The 19,350-nt window shown below is 57.5% G+C and overlaps 1 protein-coding gene across 34 annotated transcripts in view; it reads left to right on the forward strand.

Annotated features, from left to right (window-relative positions):
* MSI2 (musashi RNA binding protein 2) overlaps positions 1-19,350 on the forward strand; it is a 398,378-nt gene that overhangs the window by 363,534 nt on the left and 15,494 nt on the right. For 13 of the 34 annotated variants that reach the window (XM_051824834.3, XM_051824835.3, XM_051824828.3 and 10 more), the window contains one exon: positions 4,846-4,908. In XM_051824834.3, coding sequence (XP_051680794.1) covers positions 4,846-4,908 — 63 coding nt within the window. Of the gene's footprint in view, positions 1-3,466; positions 3,491-4,845; positions 4,909-8,020; positions 8,071-19,350 lie in introns of all 34 variants that reach the window. The other 21 variants (XM_051824830.3, XM_051824827.3, XM_051824836.3 and 18 more) reach the window with 3 other exon arrangements.

Below are 19,350 nucleotides of genomic sequence, written 5' to 3' on the forward strand. Positions count from 1 at the left end.
ACGCTTTTACAGGGCTCCTTCAGCACTGGAGCCGTGAGGTGCTGCTACAGATGTCTCTGCCCTCCTCTTGGTGAGAGGGGCACTCAGGGGGCCGCCGACCCATCCGAGGTCGTAGAAGTAAAGTAGTGATTGAGCCAGAGGCAGACCCCGGGCAGTCCATGCCCCTGCCGTCACTTCTCACACCAAGCAGGGGAGAGGAGTGGAGGGGCAGGCTTGCAGCAGCAGGCAGTATGCCCTAGGAGCGTACTACAACCTGAGAGCCCTGCCCCAGGCTGCCTGCTCTGTGCATCAGGATCGTCCAGAAGGCCCCTGAAACATGCCGGTCTTCCTGAGGCTGCCGGTTGGGCCGGAGCCAGTATGACTGTGCCCTGCTGCTCGGGTGCAGACACCGGATCCACCGCAGTCTTGAGAGAGGCCCTTCCCTCGCACAAGGTGCAGGGGCTGGCAGACTGCGGATGTGCGCTGGGACTTCCCTTTTTCAGCGTTTTAAATGTCTTTAAGCCACAGCTTTTGAACCTTGACCAGACCCTGGGATGTCCTGGGCAGCTTTGAAAGATCCCAACATTCAGGCTGCCCTGCAGACCCAATGGATGGGAAGTGCCCAGGTGGGACCCAGGTGCCTGCATCCGTTAAAGCTCCCAGAGGGGTTCCAGTGAACAGCCAGGGTGGGAATCAGTGCACCAGGCAGAGCGCCCCCTGGCTGCAGCAGCCCTGCCCTGGCCCACTCCCACGGGCATCTGAGTTTGCTGCCGCTTGGTGGAGGATCGTGGGGCGGAGAGGCTGCTGACCCCTACAGTGTGCTACACCCGTGCGGCCTGACGTCATCTGGCTCTCGCTGAATGGGGGGGGGGGGGCGGTGCTGTGGGGTAGATCCTAAATGGGATGTGTGGCTGAGTCCCTGCCCAGCGTGACAGACTGGATGTGCATGAAACAGGCAGAAAACTGGCACCACGTAGATGTGACATCATGCAATTCTCAAAAAAAAAGTGACTTTGACTTTGAGCTTGCAGTAAAGTCTCAGAGCTGTGCAGGTGCAACCAAGTGTCTCGTTCACTGTCAGTGGGATGGCGACGCTCTCCACTTAGAGGAGTCACTGGCCCCAGAGTTGTGTTAGCATCTGCCTCTTAGGCTGGGAGAGCTTGTGCAGGTCACCTTGCCTGCCTCCTTGCAGAGAGGGGAGTTCCTCAGGGCTCAGAGAAGTACACGAGCATCCCCAAGTCGCACAACAAAGAAGAGGGCAGCAGGGCTGCAGGCTGAGCTGTGCCGCCCCATGGGCCTGCCTTCTCCTGCAGGAGCTCCAGGCCTTTGGGTCTGGCCCCCGTTAAATCCCGAAGCTCCTGCAGCAGGTGGTGCTTTGGCTGTGCCTGGACTTCATTTTCTCGTAGCCAGGCATCCTCTTGTTGAATGTGAGGTTTCCAGGCGGGAGGAACACACTGCATTCCTGGTACCCGACTTCCCGAGTAGCCAACCTGGGGCTCCCAGAGGCTCTGAGATCCCCTCCGTCTTGCTGGGTTTCCTCTCAGCATACAGAAGGCCTTAGGTCTGGATGATAGCATCCCAGCTGAACCCAACGCGTGTTCTGATTTTGAGCTATGGGAACATAGCTCCCCAAAACAGACATGATGAAGTTGGGAGGTGAGGAGGGGTTGCAGACTGCTGATGTCAGTGAGGAGGGATCTGGGCCCCTGGCTGTGACCGTGGCTTCCATCCTAGAGAAAGCAGAACTCCCCACATGGGAAGGACCCTGTCCTGCTGACCGGGCTGCTGGCTGGGCAGAGGCCTGGTGGCCACCTCATAGTGACAGCTAACACTCATTTAAGCTAACTCACTGCCAGGCGTTCGTCTGTGCATTTTGCTTATGTTAACTCTGCATTAATATCGTCATCCTCCTTATGGATGGGGACAGCAGGGCACCGAGAGAGTAAGTCATTTGCCCAGAGTGACAGCCAGTGACAGAGCCAGGATGGGTACCCAGGCCAGCTCCAAGTCTGTGTGCTCTCTGCCGCATGTGCTAACCTGGCTCGCAAGGGGTCTGCCGCCCGTCTCATGCATTGCCCCAGAAGCCGTGTGGTGGAGGGGGTCCCCGTTGCACTTCCCCCAGTAGCAGGCATGGCTGTCAGTCATTTTGTACCGTGAGCAGTAAGTAAGGTGCTAGAGTGGCTGTGGGCGCACGGCGCCAGGGAGCTCCACCACAACTTGTCCTCAGCCCTATCGGAAGTCCTGAACCTGGCCAGACCACCTGCCTGATCCCCTGCACTCCTCCCCAGGAGAGCTCTGCCCTGGTTTCCCAGGGAGGCGGCCTGTCCTGGGGACCTGCTGAAAATAGGGCCCGGGGCGGGGGTGGGGTGAGGGATTGGTGAGGCTTCTCTTCCTTGGAGGAGTGTTTTCACCAGGGGCCTCCTATGCAGGGCCTGTCCCAGAGACAGGCTGCACCCCAGTCCTGGCAGCTCCAGGCTCAGGCCACCATGACTGCGCAGCTGCGGCCTGTGGCAGCCCCAGGACACACAGAGTTTCCCTGTATCTGTGCTCAGCCGTCTGCCAATGGGGAACATATCTGGGGTGACAGTGGAGGCTGCACAGCAGGGGCAGTGGCCGTGAGGACAGCGGGATGCTGGTGCAGGCACTCTCCTCCCCTGCTGGGGACATGGGAGGGGGGGCTGGTGTCTCAGAAGGAGGGGCAACGACAGTGTGGGGGTGCTGCTGGCTCTGGCTCTCCCCCTCAGCACCCCTCTCGCCCCTGTGGCCCCAGCTTAGCCTCCGTGTTGTTGTTGATGGTGGAGATGAGCCTGCAGCCCTCAGCAGTGTCAGATGCTCCCTCTCCGGCAGGAACCTTTATCTGAGATTAAGGATAATGGATTTCCTCTCCTGGACCAGTTTTGTTTTGCTTTTCCCTTCCTCTTTGTCTCAGACTTTGGGTCCAAAACGCACTCAACTCCAGAAGATAAACTTTTTGTGACCGAGTCCTTGTGTGGCCCACACTCCCCACCCCCAGTCCTGCTCCTCCTGCCTCCCCACCGCTGCGTTGCCCTTTGTGCTTCCAAGGAAACCTGGAGAGAGGGTGCGAAAGGACCACTTGCCCTTCCTCCTCTCCCCAACCTGCTTCCCCCTCCTCCTCCTGCATCCCCTGAGCCCTGCTCCGCACCTGCAGCAGGAGCCCAGGTGGGCCGAGGGCCGGGACAGGGGAATAACATCACTTCTTCCTTATTTTCCTTCAGCAATTTCCGCCAGCACCCACCTCTTCAGAAATCTAGATCCTGCCCAGAAGACATGGGGAGAGGACGTGGCGGGGGGTCCCCTCCTCCGCCTCCCTCTGGGTTCACTGCCACCGCCACCCTCTGGGGAAGGGAGCGGCCTCCAGGCCGGAGCGCGTGGTCTTCATGGGAGCTGGGAGACCCCTGCCCGCGGCAGCCAGGGACAACCGCGTGCATTTATTTCACCTGGATCTTTCTTTTTCCCCCTCCAACAGCCCTATTACCATATTTAAATGCAAGTATGTCTCTCTCGTTGCCGTTTTCAGTAGCCTAGCTGACCTTCTAGAGTAGCTTTGTTCCGTTCAACTCTCCCTTCAGTAGTACCGTGTAGCTAGGCCCATAGGCTTAGAATGTAGTGGGCTTCTAGTTCGCTCTGTCTGGGGGAACTCTCTCTCCTTCCTCCTCTGCTCCCTGCCCTCACAGTGCATGTCTTCCTCCCTCGTGTCTCGGAGAAACCCCCCACTCCACCCCCACCCCCGGTCTGGAAGGCTCAGTGCCTGGCATTGAGCAGCTCTGGTGGGGCTGCTTGTAAAGTTTGCGGCTGGCTTCTGACACATCCTTAAAGCCACAGTCATTGTCAAGGGGTCTTGCAGTCAGGCCTCCAAGTGTGCCTGGAAGGCAGAGAATGGTTGTGTGTGTGTGTCTCAGCATGTGCCTCTGTGTGCACCTGCTGGTGGCCAGAAGCCCAGAGGCCGGCAGGCACTTGGTCCCCTTGGCCCCCTTGGTCTGTTATGGGGACAGCCTTACTGTCCAGAGCGTTTTCAGAGGGCACAGCCTTGATGAAGAAGGACCCCAGAGACCCCCTGGAGACCCTCCAATACCAGCTTCCTCTGGGCTGGGGGCTTCAGGCAGAGGAGCCACATCTGAGTCCCCATAATTGCTGGAGGAAGTCAGGGTACAGATCCAACAATGCTGCGGGGCTTACCCCACACCCAGCCCTGCAGCCCCCTACTGCTCCCCACTCCGGCTCCACAGGTGTACACTGTACACAGTCCCCTGGGATACACACACACACAGACACACACACACACACTCACGCACACACACTCAGACTGAGGACTAGTGAGCTGCTGTCGGGAAGTTTTGACAAGTCTCAAGTGCAGAGGCGTGGAGGAGAGCTGGAGGTGAGCCGTGTCCCGGCCGAGTGCCCATTCTGTCAGGAGGCCGTGCCTGCTGCCTCCCGCCTGTGGCCATGGCTGAGCACACAGCCCAGACCCCCTGCAAGGAAGGAGCCGCCGCTGGCCAGCCCAGCCATGCGTGGCCCTGTTGTCGCCACAGCCCCCTGGGAGCCACCACGCGTCCGTCAGTGCGGGGTCGGCACAGCCCTGGGCCTCGGGGAAGATGCCCTTCATACTCTCCAGTGGTTTCTGAGGGTCTCTTAGGGCCAGTGTCTGGGGTGACAGGCTCACCTAACCATGCTGTGCCTTCCAGAAGCCTAAACGCCGCAGGTCCACGCCTCCTCACCCCCACCCCCAGGCTGCCGTGCAGGTCCCTCCCCCACGCCTGTCCTGTGTGTGGAGGGGTGGGGCTGTGGGGCCCGGGACACAGGCTCCGCAGGGCCCCCTCCTGACTGCCAACCCCCCTCTCTCCACAGGCTTCCCGGCAGCGGCCTATGGACCAGTGGCGGCGGCAGCAGTGGCAGCGGCCCGCGGATCAGGTAGGGAGGTGTATGGGACAGGCGGCTCCCAGGCATGCCCAGTGTGCGGGGCAAGATAAAGGCGCTGTGGGTCTGTGTGGCTGCCTCTGTCCAACACTCCTCTCACCACAGCCCGGGCGGGGGGCGGGGAGGGCGGCCCCCAGAAGGAGAAAACTCAGGTTTTGACTGTGGACCTCCCCCACCCCGACCTGCACACCAGGGGTCATTCGCCTCCCTGGCTTTTGCTGGTTCCTTAGATTCCCTTCCTCGGGCTCTAACCCAGCTGGGGGAGGAGTGAGGGTGTCCCCTCAGCCCCTGCTGCCCTTGGCAGGTGGCCTTGCTGATCGGCTGAACCTCAGGGCCCTTGCAGGCCAGGTGGGGCAACCCTGGTCCTGCTGCCTCCTAGTGTGTGAGTGAGGCTCCTGGGCTGCCTTGGCCACCGGGCTCAGGGGCTTTCCCTCCCAGAGGTCGCCCCAGGCCTTCTGCCTCCAGTAGAACCTCTTAGAGGCCGCAGCCCCCCCAGATAACACGGGGGCTCTCGGCAGCGTGGTGGGGCTGCGCCGGGACTAGGGCAGGTCCCTGCGGTCCGTCTGTCCTCCCAGAGGGCGCCGGGAGCCTCCCCAGCCCACTCTGCCCTCAGCTCAGCAGCCTTGGCTTGCACCTGTGTCCCACACCCCGTGGGCAGGGCCTGGAGCACCCCGGGAGGCGCTTAGTGGGATGGAGCGGGGCTCTGAGGAGGGTGGGGCCGGGCGGGGGTCTGGTGAGGGCACCAGGAAGTGGAGCGTCAGAGGCCCGGAGAGCATATGTCAGGGAGCCGAGCCCTTGGTGGAGAGCACCTGGCACGGTGAGGCCCATTAGAAAACGTCAGTCAAAAATCCGTTCCATGCAAACTGGCACTGCCTCGGAGCTACAAAGGACCCCCTCCCCTGACCATCCCCTGGGGTTGTATTTGGAGGGGTCAGGGGATTCCTGGGGGCTGCTGGGGGGCAGTTCGCCAGAGAACTGGCAGGCGGGCAGACTCCAGGCAGACGTGTCCTAGGCTTCACCCGCCATGGCAGTCTCCAGCTGTCCCACCTGCTCTCTGGCCAGTGTCCCTCAGCCACCCCATCCCCCCGCCCCCGGGCCCTGGGCGCAGGTGCACAGCTGCCTCATGTCTCCCTGTTCCGTTTGATTTGTTTTTATCTTGAGTGCTTTTTGGTATCAAGACAAAAAAGCCTCCTCAGCCCTATCTGTGCCTGGGTTGGGGATAGAGGGGAGTGGGGGAGGGTCTGGGTGGGGGCGGGGGAAAGATTTCAAAGAAACCAAAAAAAAAAAAAAAAAAAAAACCTTTGAGATTTTTGAGTGTTGCTGGTTGTGGTTTTCTCCGTTCAGTTCCTCTCTTTTTGTAACATGGATTATGAAACTAAACTTTAACCCGAAATTAACCCTGCCTTTCTCCCCACCCACCCCGTTCTCCTTGACTTCATGGCAAGTTTAAAGGGCAGCATGGGGTTCTTTGCCAGTCGGAGAGCGGTCTCCGCACCCTGCCACCCCTGCCCTCTCACAGACCCCTCCCCCAAGTCGGACGGGAATCCCACCCTCCCCCCTAACTCCTAACCCGCAAGGTCATCTCCAGCCACGCATTTTTTTTCCAGGCTCAGTGGTGTTTTATTTGTAGCCATCTCCATCGGGAGCGACATCTCCCCCAGGCCATCCTAGGTCAGCCATGCTCATTGCTGCACTGTTAGTGAATCGTATTCAGGAGTGTGCTTCTCGACCACCTGCCCTACACCAGCCTGGGCCAGTGCAAGGAGTAAATCCTCATCTCCGAGGTGCCCACCCCTGGGCTGCCTGGGGTGCACGGGTGTGAGGCGGTAACTAGATGGAACCCACGGAGGTCAGAGCACCACCTGGGCTGGAAGACACCAGCCCACAGGTAGATTAGGGACCCTGGCCCCACTTTTGGACCTGGACAGGTAGGGGGACTGTCACCTCCCTCCCTCTGGAAAGCCATCTAGACTCCAAGCCTGATGGGTTGGCCAGTCATCTGCCTGGGGCGGGCCCTCAGAAGCAGGAGCTCTTGGCTGGGAACCAAGAGGGCCCATTGTGCATGGGTCGGGGCACCAGCCCCAGCAGCCCCACCCCACCCACCTCTCCTCTCCCCAGGGATAAGGGTGCTCCTCCAGCCTCCTGACAAGCAGCCTCAGCTGCTGGAGTCTGTTGAATCCCGCCTTGAGTCTGGTACCATGATGCACCTGTCAGGTGACCCCAAGCAGGCAGCATGGCCCCTGTTCCTCAGGGCACTCGGGCATGGCTTAGGGATTAGGGACCTCCAAGAAGGCCTCCTTTTTGCCTCTCGTTTTTGACTAGCTCCATCATTTTGGTTTTATTTCTCCCCCTTCCATGACGACTTCCAGAAGTGAAGTAGCACCTGCTGAGGGCTGTGGGGTGGGAGGCAGCTTCAGTTTCGCTTAGAATGACAGCTTGTATCCGTCAAGGCTACGGTGTCAGGGTAGGAGGTCCGGGGGCCTTGAGCTCTGCGCCCACCTCGGCCCACTCCTCTGGGCCAGCCTGCCCTTTTCCTAACTCCCCCAGGACCTGAGCAGAGCAGGGCTCAGGCGACTCCCCCCCCCCCCCCTCCACCGGGAGGTCCTGGCCGACTCCTAGATAACTTCACTATCAGTGGTCACTTTTCTTTTTCCTTCACCTGGTAGTTTGAAATGTCATCTTTTCTTGTGCTCAGTCGAGAGTTTGTTTGTTTATTTTGATCGTGTTCATTCAGTTCCAGTGGCCCCATCATGTCCTACCCCCAAACCTAAATCCAGTTCGGGAGGTGTCTCCCCCACACCCCTCATCACCACCCCCACTGGCGAGGGAAGTGGTTCAGATCCGCAGCCTGTTGTGTTTCGGGGAGATGCTGCCAGCGGGTCCATGGATCAGCCCCCGGCAGCCCCGTCCTGCCCAGCCCGGCCCCGGCCCCAGCCAGGACCCCTTACTGTTCTTTATACTTGCCAGCTTTATTCCTGTCTAGTTTCGTGAGCGCCCGACGTGTGGTGAGTGTGAGCAGTCATGTTTCTGTTGTCTTTTCTCTTGCTTGGTTGGGGCTGCGGTGAGAGTGGCTCTGAGGCATACTTTCCTGCCTCTCTTACACTAGGATCTGCACACCTCCTCTCAAACACTCTTCTGAGCACGCTCAGCGGGAAGGTTTGTCCACACCTATTAATCCTCTCTCAGTGTCCAGCTTCCTGTTAGTACCAGCTGGTTTGCATGTTTTTGCTTGTTCAGATGAAACAGTTCAAGAAACAAACTCATATCCAACTCTCGAGAAATGTCTTTTTTTGTACACTTTCGTTTTCGATTTTTTTTTATTAGTTACAACTCCAAAACACCTGTTGTCCAGTAAAACATTTCACACCTCCCCTGCCTGTTCTTAGAGTGTATGTATCTGTGGGACTGAACTAAATGCATGCACTGTAGTAGATGTCCTGGTAGCTGTAGCAGTAGTTGTAGAACATGCATTGTTGAGTTGATATTACAGGGTTCCCAACGGCTCGGCACAGCACGGCCGGCTGCAGGGGAGGCGGGGGCCAGGAAGAGAAGGGGCTCCATCTTGTCCACGTCGCCAAGGGGCTTGGATCCATGTTCTCGCCATCAGCCACCACCACCTCCCCTCACGCTCCCTGCTCCCCCAGTCCAGAACTGGGTCACCACCCCCAGCGCGAGCCTCCTCCACCAAGATCTCTGTGGACAGGGTCCAGCTAGCGGGACCAAGAATGGAACCGGGAGTGGAGTCATAAAACTCTCCCATGTTTTCGTCTTCCTCACGCTGTTCTTGAGCAGAGCGGATCTTTTCTTGTCTCTGAAGGCTGCTGGTCATGGCCCCGCAAGCCCCTCCAGCCCTTGGGGTACTGCCACTCAGCCCTCAGGCAGCCCTGTGCGTAGGTCTGCCCCTGGGGTGGAGGGGAAGTGTGACGTGGTAAGGAAGGGATTGAGCTGTGCTCAGCCTGGCTCTGCAGACAGGAAGTGCACTTGGTCCTGGTGACAGCTGTGGCCTGTTCTTACCGTGGGTGAAGTAAGAGGCCGGTGGGGTGAGAGGGGTGACAGCCCTAGTGTGGAGATGGGTGACAGGCCAGCTTCATGGGGAGGGAAGGGAGGGGCAGGCTTCGAGCGGGGGAGGGGGGAGGCCACTCAGTTTACCTCCACCTCCCCAAAAAGGCTTCCTATAGGAGGGAGGAGCAGTGAGTCCTGCAGCCTTTGCCCTCGCCTAAGGGCAGGTGCAGTCAGTCATCTTTGGATACTGGTTTCCCTTCATTTGTGGTGCTGAGCCCGTGACCGGGGCAGAGGAGTCTGGGGGCTTTAGGACACGCCCCTGTTCTTTGCAAACTGATGCGAAGGGAAGTAGAACTTGCCTCCTGGGGTCTACTCTGTAAGTCAGGGTGTGGGTGCCGGCCCCGAGCCCTTAGGGTGCACTGTTGTTGGGAGACGAGCAGATGAAGAGCTCAGAGAGTCTGTGAAGTCCCCCCACAGAAGTGCTGTGATGGCGCCAAGTGGTAGCTCCACAGAAAGAAGCTGTGGCCGTGGGTGGCAGGGCTGACAGGAGCTGGGCCACCTGCCACTAGACAGAATGAGGGCACGCAGGCCCAGGCCAAGAAATCTGGGAGGAGCTGTCCTTCTGGCTCGGCCTTCGTCGGGGGGGGGGGGGGGGGGGGGAGGGAATGGCTGGAGCCGCCAGGCTCCCTGGCTGCAGAAGCTGCACATTGACCTGAGGCTGGGGAGGGGGAGAAGAGCATAGGAACAGAAGGCAGGGGGAGCAGGAAACCCCCTCCCCCCGGCCTACATCCTCGGTCTGGCTCTGCTGCTCTGCGGCTAGAAATCCTCCACGCTCCAGCTGAGGCAGGTGAAACGAGCAAAAGGAAAATGCAAGCCACGGGTAGAATTCGCAGTTTACAGAACCTGCCATGGAGGGAAGAACAGGTCTCAAGAGGCGAACGCACCCCTCCCGCCCACTTCGAAATGGTCCTGTGTTCCCAGCACCAGCCTGTGCCCTGTGGGCCGTGTTGACACTGAGGGGTAAGGGCGTCCCACCTGTTCTTCCAATAGCTGGAAGGATCCTGGAGCCAGGTCCCCGCAGCCTAAGCTCTGGGGTTCCCAGGGGTTGCCTGCAAAAAGCAGCTCTTGAAGGTTTGCCTTGTGCCAGGCGCCAAGTAGTATAAAGGCAGGGCAACGCTTGTCTGACAGCGGTCTGAGCATGTGGTTCTGCCTCCTGAATGTCCCTGTTTCCTGGTTGTTCTCGCCTGAAAATGACCACCGTCAGCTCCATTGTCCAAAGGAGAGTGGATCGCTGTGTGCCTCTGCTTCTGAAGTTGGCACTCCTGCACCGCCAGCAGCAAGGCCTCATTGAGAGTTGGGGGGACGGAAGGCAGCATGGCCAGCTCTGTCCCCGCCGCGGCCTCTGGGGCCGTACACCCAAGGTGGCCCATCTCTGTAGGGTACGGGGACACCCTCTCACTAGGCTAGAACCACCTCTGTGGCCCCGGAATAGGGCCAGCACGAAGACCCAGAGGGAGAGCGAATCCATGAGTGCGTAGGACCAGCTGCCATCACCTGAGTGCACTTCTCGGGCCACTGCCTTGTGTTCTGGGGATGGACACCCTGTTTCCCACTTTGTCACTGAAAGTTTCATGTCTGGGAGAGCCAGGGCTTTCCCCATGAGGAGTCCAGCCTTGGATTTCAGTGACTCTAGTGAATTTCCAATAATGTGCAGAGCTGCCCACTGCTGACCTCAGCTCCATTCATTTCCAAGGGCTTTCGGACCAGCCCTGTTGAGGATAAAATACATCAGCTCCAATCAATAATTTTGTAATAGAAATACTGTGCACTTAATAAATCAACTCTAGTGAAATTAGTGACTCGCCTTGAAGCCCAGACCTAAGTATAAGTTAATCCTAAAGTGAATGGAGTCGGGGAATGTTAATGGTCTTTTAAATCAGTGGAATGATTTTCAGTGGCTGACATATCCCTGCCTGTTCCCCGAACCCGCTGGCCCTCGCTCTCCTGCTGGCTCAGGAGCCCAGGCCCAGCCATCTGGAATAGGTGTGGGAAGTGTGGCAGTGCCCTTGCTAGCTCCCCGAGCCTGGTGATCACAGCAGAGAGGGGCCGGGATACCCGCTCCCTGCACCCTGGGCTGGGTGGGGGCATGGCAGGGTCCGAGAGACCCCAAAAGCTGAATCGTGCCCGAGTGTGTTATGCTTCCGTCCGCTTCTGCAGGGCTTTGGCCATTGTGGGACACTGTCACGTCTGTTGCCACGGCTACCCCATGAGAACAGGCAGGAAGGAAGATGTCTGTGCCTTGGTTTTACCTGTGGGTTTGCTTTCCTGAGAAGACGTGGCTACAGAACGGTTCCATGAATTAGCCAGTCCCAGACTTGGTTACCTGGGGAGCACAGCTTTGGTCAAGGGAGAGGAGTCCTGGGCTTAAACCCAGGTCTGTGGCCTCCTTCCGGTTGCCCTGCAGAGGAGCCCTGCCTGTCCACAAAGGAGGCCCAGCACAAGCAGGAATGGGAGATGAGTGTGTGTTGGGGGGTGAGGGGTGCTCGGGCAGCCTCCGTCTCCAGCCTGGGACCAAACGGTCTGATCTTGGCGACATATATTCCAGAACTGGGGTGCAGATGTGCATAGAGTTTCATTTGATAAATATGTATTAAGTCTGTAACAGAAGTGATCATCATGGCAAATGCTGAACTAGGCCTGAGTCAAGGGTGTTTTTAACTGCATCAGAAAACCCAGCTCAGCACAGGTCAGTGTTACAACAGCATTTGTGGGCTGACATCCTGGAAGCTCCACAGACAGGCGGGCTTCATGTGCAGGTTGCTCAGGGCTCTTTTTCTACAGTTGTCTTAGCTCTGCCTTCTGTCTCATTTCAGTATTGTCTTTCCTCATGGTGGCAAAATGGCCACAGTAGTTTCTAGCATCACACCATCCTGTCTAGAAGAGGAGGCAGGTCAAGTGCTCTGAAATTCTAGCCAAAGTCCAGAGCTTCTGCTGCTTGGCCAAAGCCTCGGCTACATGACCCAGTCCCTGAGGATGGGCCCCAACTCCCCTCTAAACCCACTGGTTCTTATAGCAGGTAGAAGGTCGGATTCCCAAAGAACACATGGGTGCTGGTAAGAGGGAGAGAGGCAGAGAGGACTGGCAGCTGCCCACCGCAGCCCTGAAAGTTCAGTGCAGCATTCCGAGCACTGGCTGTGCCCTCTAGGACCTCACGGCCTAGCATGGAGACCAGGAGTAATGGCAGTGCGATGCCATAGCACAGAGGAGGGCGTGACTGGCTTTAGGAAGCCAGGAAAGGCTTCACAGGGGAGTGACAAACGGGAGCTCCCGCGGGGCCAAGGAGAATAGCGCGTGCAAAGCCACCAGAGCCCAGAACAGTAGAATGAATGCGAAGCCCTGCAGACGGTTCATTCTTGCAGGAGAATAAAATACAATGGGGAAGAGAAAGCAGCTGGAGCCAGAGAGCCGGGCAGAGCAAGAGCAGGGGTTCCTTGGTACCATGCTAAGGGGCCTGGATTCACACGGCAGCCAGGAGCCGTGGAGAGGCCTGCAACCAGGAAGTGATATCAGACTTGCATGTTAGGCAAACTTTGATAGGCTGTCCGGAGTGGATTATAGACAGAGGGAGCACTGGAGGCAGGTGGAGAAGTTATGCATAATTCATGTCTGTCATAAGCCCCTGCTCTACGTGGGTAGGTGGCTGCCCAGTAAGCAGGGGGGTCCTTTTGCTCTTACCTGTTAGATGGTTGACTCTGGCTCAGCCTCGAGGGAAGGGAAGGGATGCAGAATTCAGTGTCACGGGCCTTGCCTTCCACCAGCTCCCACTCTCCTGAGGAGGATGAAGCAGGCAGTCCACGGAAGAGCTCGCCTCTAGGAAGTGTGCATTCTCGCGTGCTCAGAGCACGCTCAGCCAACAGGGAAGCTCAGTGGAGGTGGCAAGACGGCGGCACTGGGGGACTAGGAGTAGGGTGCCGTGTGCTGGGCTGTTGGGGGTAGGCTTGAGAGCTGGAGATGGACAGAACTCGGGGAGACCTTGGGAGCCAGGTCCATGTCGGGGGGTGAGGCAACTTCGTATCCTCATGGCAGGGACACCTGGCCGTGGCCCCTCGGAGGCACCCTGGCCCTGAGTTTATGACCTGGAGCAAGGGGTGGGGGGCACTGAGGCGCGGAGAAGGCAGGCACAGGAGGGACCCTGAGACAGGGACTGCACCTTAGATTCCTAACTCTCCTTTGTTCACCGCCTGCTGGAGGTGGCTGGTTCCCATTCCTTTTTTTTTTTTTTTTTTTTTTTTTTTTTTTTTTTTGACAGGCAGAGTTAGACAGTGAGAGAGAGAGACAGAGAGAAAGGTCTTCCTTTTCCGTTGGTTCACCCCCCAAATGGCCGCTACGGCCGGCACGCTGCACCGATCCGAAGCCAGGAACCAGGTGCTTCTCCTGGTCTCCCATGCGGGTGCAGGGCCCAAGGACTTGGTCCATCCTCCACTGCACTCCCAGGCCACAGCAGAGAGCTGGACTGGAAGAGGAGCAACCAGGACAGAATCTGGCGCCCCAATCGGGACTAGAACCCAGGGTGCCGGCGCCGCAGGCAGAGGATTAGTCAAGTGAGCCGCGGCGCCTGCCCGGTTCCCATTCCTTTGCCCTTGGGGTGGCCACTGCCCAGCTCCTTTCTGCTAATCCATTTCTCCCCTTCTTTGTCTTTGCTCCCTCCCTTAAAACCTAGCTCTTCCTGCCAGGGAGCCACACCCGAATAACCTTCCTGCGCGCCCTTCCCTTGTGCTGGGTCCTGAGTGAAAGGCAAACTTATGTATGAGTTTGTGGAATATATTTGCATGTATCTCGGGTGGTACCTGCCTTCCCCAACAACACAAGCCACCAGTCCTCCAGAGGCAGCCTCAACCCCATCCTCACACTTAATGCAGGTGGATAAGCACTTTGCAACAAGACAGCTGGAAAATACAGGGACCCTTTGTCCTGCAAGCTTGTTAATATTAATTAAAAAAAAAAAAAAAGAGGTTTCCTCTTTCCAGCTTGGGCTCCTGCAGTACAGGAGGTGACCAAATAGTGTTTTCCCAACTGCTGTGATTGGCTTTGGGAATTAGGCTGGCCACAGGATGGCCTGAGGATGAGTGTGCCCCTGTGCATCTCAAAATTCACACCCACCTGGGAGCTCCCTTAAAGGAAGGATGCCTTAGATATAGTTGACAGAATGCTGGAGACCCTTCCCAATTTTAATACAAATAATGATGACAAAAAGGCTTTAATAATACTAGCTCACCTCTATGAGTAAGCCAGATGCTGTGCCAACTCCACCTGCCTTAGCCCACTGAAGTCTCGTCACCCTTGCTAGCAGACGCTGTTATTCCCATTCTCAGGATTTGAAAGCTGTGGCTTAGAAAGGATGGCAGCTCATCTGCAGTGTCCTAGGTTTGTGTCCTTGTCTAGCTGTCCACCTGTCAGCAGATGCCCCGTGGTTCCCACCCAGACTGTCAGTTCAGCCCCCTCAACTCAATTCTTGATAGCCTTCCGGGAGGAGAACACCCCAGATCCTTAACCAGTGGCCCTGAGAGGCCGCACAGGGTTGGGTGCACCTGCTTCTGCCTTTACCTCACGGTACTGCCGGCTTTGACAAACATTGCTCATATGACTTGTAGTCCCTGAAGCCATTCTGACCACTGGCAAGACAAAGGAGGCCCAGAAGAGGCGGGGTCGGAGGAAAGGGAGTTATTTGAAAGGAACCTTCGGTGGAAACAAGGCTGAAGGAGGTTAGGCACTGCCCCAAAGACTTGCCCGGCAACAGAGCTGGGGAGGGCGTCGGTGGGGAGGCAGCGGGTCTCCGAAGGGGTGAGTCAACGTCTCTTCCTGTGTGCTGCTAGGGCCGCGTCTGGAAGGTCGCTGGGAAGCGCTGCCCAGCCCGGCCTCTGGGAGATGATTGGCTGCCCGGTTGCTGGGGCTTTGCTTTGGGCCATTGGCGGAGGGGGAGGCGGGGCCGTGGGCCGAAGCCTCGAGTTCCTTAGCCAATCCCTCTTCAGGGAGGCTGGCCTCCCGGTACCATGGCAACAGCGAGCTGGGGCTCATTTGTTTTGTAGATAAGTAATTACTACACAATTAGAGAAAGCTAAAAATAAAGGAGCCCTTTGTTCCCGGTTACTTAATATTAATAAAACGGTCTGTCCAGGTGTGTGGTAAACAATTACTGCGGACCCGCGTGCCTGTGGCAGGGAAAGGCGCGCACACTTCCCCGGTTCTCCTGGAACCCGGAGAGGACCGGCTTCCCGGCCCCCGCCCGGTGGAGAGGCTGAGCCTTGCAGGCTCCGGGACCCAGGACGCCCAGCAGTCGGCCTCAGAGAGGTGCTGGCCCCAGGGAGAAAAGACCCAAAGGACAGCAGCAAAACTAGGAAACGTGGACCCGTGTGGGAGGAGACCCCTGCCTGGCTCGCTTCTTGCCGTGCGTCCAAGGCGCGCCACGGCCTGTCCTTGGACGGGGAAAGCAGTGACTGACAACACCCGAAAATCTGCAAGGAGCAGGTGGCAAGAAAGCCAGGGCCTTCCCACTGATAGGAATCCTGATGGGGATGCACTGTTTAATGCGTGAAGGCAATGGAAGGAGCAGAAATAATTACAGAATTGTGTATCATTTTAAAAACCTACTGTCAGATTTCCAGCCTCGTGTGCGGTTTGGCTTTCTGTGAGGATGGTGTTATTAATAGTAGCTGATCTGAGCGTGGGGCCAGCCCCGTGGGTCTTGAGCTTGGCTGCCTGTTAGAATCACCTGGGGAGTTCTTAGACATCCCAGCGGCCGGCCTCACAGCAGCCCCATCAAAGCAGCGTGTGGCAAGGTGGGCGGGCCCCAGGCGAGTCCAGCGTGTCCCCATGGGCTCAGGTACTGCCAGGCTCTTGATGCACCTGTGGACCATCTCTGGGTTCACTCTGGGGTCTCTAGCCTGAGGGCAGTCTCCTGCCAGCCTCAGGTCCTCTCAGCATGGTCAGGAGGGCCGCCCTCCAGGGCTGGCTAAGGGGTCTTTGTCCTCCCAGAGTGAACGTCCTGCCTCCCTGGAGGACAGGCCTGTCCGGGCTGAGGTTAACGAGCACACACATGGACCCAGCAGCCTAGAGCAGACACAGGCAGGGAAGCAGCCACACTCCTGGACTGTCTGACGAATGAGGGCCTTTTGGTGAGGTCGGAGTTTGTTTGTTATTAAAGACCTAATTAGAAACATGAGAGGGAGCTGAATGGCTGTGTGCTTGGCTAATTAGTGACATGTATGCGCCCGCTTTGAACTTCAAGGACACGGAGCTATTAGCACTTACATCAAAAATGGATTAAACTTCTGTGCCTTTGTAATCGTTAAAGACAGCCTGCTCGAGTGGAAAGGCTTTTGTACGGGTCCTCAAGCGGCTGCCCCTCGGGCATCCTCCCACCCACCCGCTGGCTGCTGGATGTGAGTGGGCAGGCAGTGCCATTCAGTCCGTCTCTGGCGTCCCGGCTCCCCACAGGACGCCCCCCGCGCGAGGGGGCTTTTGAGACTTAGGTCAGCCCTCTTGACGTCCCGCTGGGTCCGGGTCCCAGTGAGGGCCCAGGCTTGGCCAAGGACTTGCTCCCTGGGGTCAGGCTGTGCCTGCCACACGAGACAGAGTACTGCCTCTCTTCTGGGTGCCACACCACATCCCAGGAGACAGTACACTGCTTTGCAGAATTACTGGGGTCACGCCCCTGCTGGAGAGAAAGCAAGGGACATCTTTTAAACTGGGCCAGAGCAGCGTAATGCAGTTTAGAAATCGTGCCTTCAAGCTGGAGCTGGCTTCTGTCATGGGACACTGGCTGACACTGAGCCCTTGACTTCCTCACCTGTAATGCAGGTCATAAAGCCAATCCTGCAAGTTGTTGGTCACATGAGACACGATGATGTGAAACACCTGCCGGCGCACCTTGCAGTGTGGCAGCTGCTCAGGAAGTGGGTGTCCCCTCCGAAGCCACAGCTCCTAGGATGTGTGCTTCCTGTCTGGTTGGCTCTCGCCTCCCAAGCTCTCTGTTCCCACCAGTATGAGGCTTCCCTCCGCCTCACCCATCCTCACAGGGACAGGGTAATTCTTCCATAGCTTTTCATTGTGCCATTAGGCTGGCCTTGGATATAATAGTGAGGTTTTTTGTTTGTTTGTTTGTTTGTTTTAAGATTTATTTATTTGAAAGGCAGAGTTACAGAGAGGCAGAGAGAGAGAAAGAGAAGTCTTCCATCTACTGATTCACTCCCCTAATGGCCCCAGTGGCCAGAGCTGCACTAATCTGAAGCCAGGAGCTTCTTCTGGGTCTCCCACGTGGGTGCAGGGGCCCAAAGGACGGGCCATCTTCTACTGCTTTCCCAGGCCATAGCAGAGAGCTGGATCGAAAGTGGAGCAGCCGGGACTCGAACCAGCACCTGGATGCTGGCACTGCAGACAGTGGCTTTACCCTCTATGCCACAGCACTAGTCCCCATCATAGTGTTTTCATAGTAGTTTGTAGTGCAGAAAACATACATTGGGCAGGCAACGGGAAGAATCCCCAGACACCAGCAAAGATCTGAGCACTGTGGCTGGGGGTGGGTAGGGATGTGGCTTTCAGGGTGCAGGGGAGGGAGGGAGGGAGGGTGCACACAGAAGCCTGGCTGCATGAGAGAGGGCTGGGGCAAGACTGGTTTCTTCTGTGAGAAGAGAGAGGGGGATGTGCCTCACTGACAAAGGCAGCCACTAGACCAAAACAAGCAAGAGACACTCTGGGAATTAAACCGGAAGTGACTTGGCACCACCGAACTGTTTGTCAAGAGGGAGGAGGGAGCACTTGCTGGGCAGCATGCTCCCTGTCTGCTCCCTTGGCCTGAGAGGAGCAGAGAGCCTGGTATCCCCCCAGGGCTGCGGGCACAGCTGCTGGGTGGCTCAGTGCAGCATTTCCTGGGTGCTGTGGTTCCTGGAGGAGCTCCTTGTCTGTTCTTGCGAGTTCCATCCTGTGTGTGCCTGGAGCCTGAAGCTGAGGTAACCTGGGGATGAGGCCGCAGGATGTTAGTGTTACAGCGCCGCCTGCCTCAGCCAAGCCGTAAACATCCGTCTCTGGGCTGGCTTCCCCCTCGTCTGCCAGAGCCTGCAGAGGCTCAGGGCGAAGGCTGCTGGGGAGAGACCAGGAACTCAGAGCCCGCCCAGTCACCAAGCAGGACCCTCGTGCCTGCATCATGGCCTGGCCCTCCCCGGGGCCCTTCTCCTCTCCCTACCTGGAAACATGCAAACAAGCTTGGTCCCTTGAGGCCCTGGAGAACTTGGAACCCAACCTTGGCCCTAACGAGTTCCCTCGTTGCCCTCCTAACAAGAGCCTGCTTTCTTTGGCCAGCAGGCTCAGATCCACTCACGGCTCCTCCGTCCCCAGAGTTTGTACCGCGAGCAGCGGTCAGTCAGCCCCTGGTTCCCATCCTCCCCCTCCCACCCTCCCTGCGTGGCCTGGGCCTCTGTGGCTTGAGGCACTCTCATGGAGCTGGAGAGGGACTGATATACATCAAGGCTGAAAGGACATCGTCCTGGCCACCACGCCTTCCTCCGAGGGGTCCCGCTGGGACGTTGAGGCTTTGTCTGATCAAGTGAGATCCCTCTGCTTCACCACTGCCCAGTTACGTGAGGGGTTTGGAGCCAACAAATACTGACATCCTCTCTGGAGGCCGGAAGTTAGACCCTGCTGCCCACCTGGCCCCAGGTCTCGGTGTCTTATGCCCCTCAGTCTCCTCCTGGAGACGCCCACGCTAACTGCAGTGTCTGGAGCAGGTCAAGTGTTGAGAGAACAAGCAGAAACTGTCGTCTTAGCATAAGACCGTCGTGAGAGGACTTGCATTCACTACCTGTGCTGTGTGCCCGTCGGGACGGGCTCAGCACTGATACCCGGCTGAGTGTTTGCCTCTCTGTGTTGCCTCTTGTGGTAGGTGGACAGAATGAAAAGGAACTACCTTCCTGTTGCTCTCTCTGCCTCTCGTTATAAATATTCATTTATTTATTTGAAAAGTAAAGTTGGAGGGAGAGAGAAAGAGATTGTCTATCCGCTGGTTCACTTGGTTTGAGCTGGGCCAGACCAAAGCCAAGACCTTAGAACTCTGTCTGGGTCTCCCACATGGGTGCAGGGCCCTATGGTCTTCCGCCATCTTCCTCTGCTTTCCCAGGTGCATTAGCAGGGAGCTGGATCAAAAGTGGAAGCCAGGACTCGAACCAGCGCCCACATGGGATGCCTGCATCACAGGCAGTGGCTTAACCCATTTGGCTACAATGCCAGCCCCTCCTGCTACTCTCTCAGTCTTCCCCCAGTTTTACACCGTTGGTCCCCTTCCCTTTTTTTTTTTTATTTATTTTTTTATTTTTGACAAGCAGAGTGGACAGTGAGAGAGAGAGACAGAGAGAAAGGTCTTCCTTTGCCGTTGGTTCACCCTCC

Source organism: Oryctolagus cuniculus, chromosome 17 (assembly GCF_051225735.1).
Source record: "Oryctolagus cuniculus isolate XC-2025 breed Fujian yellow rabbit chromosome 17, ASM5122573v1, whole genome shotgun sequence".
Lineage (NCBI taxonomy): Eukaryota > Metazoa > Chordata > Mammalia > Lagomorpha > Leporidae > Oryctolagus > Oryctolagus cuniculus.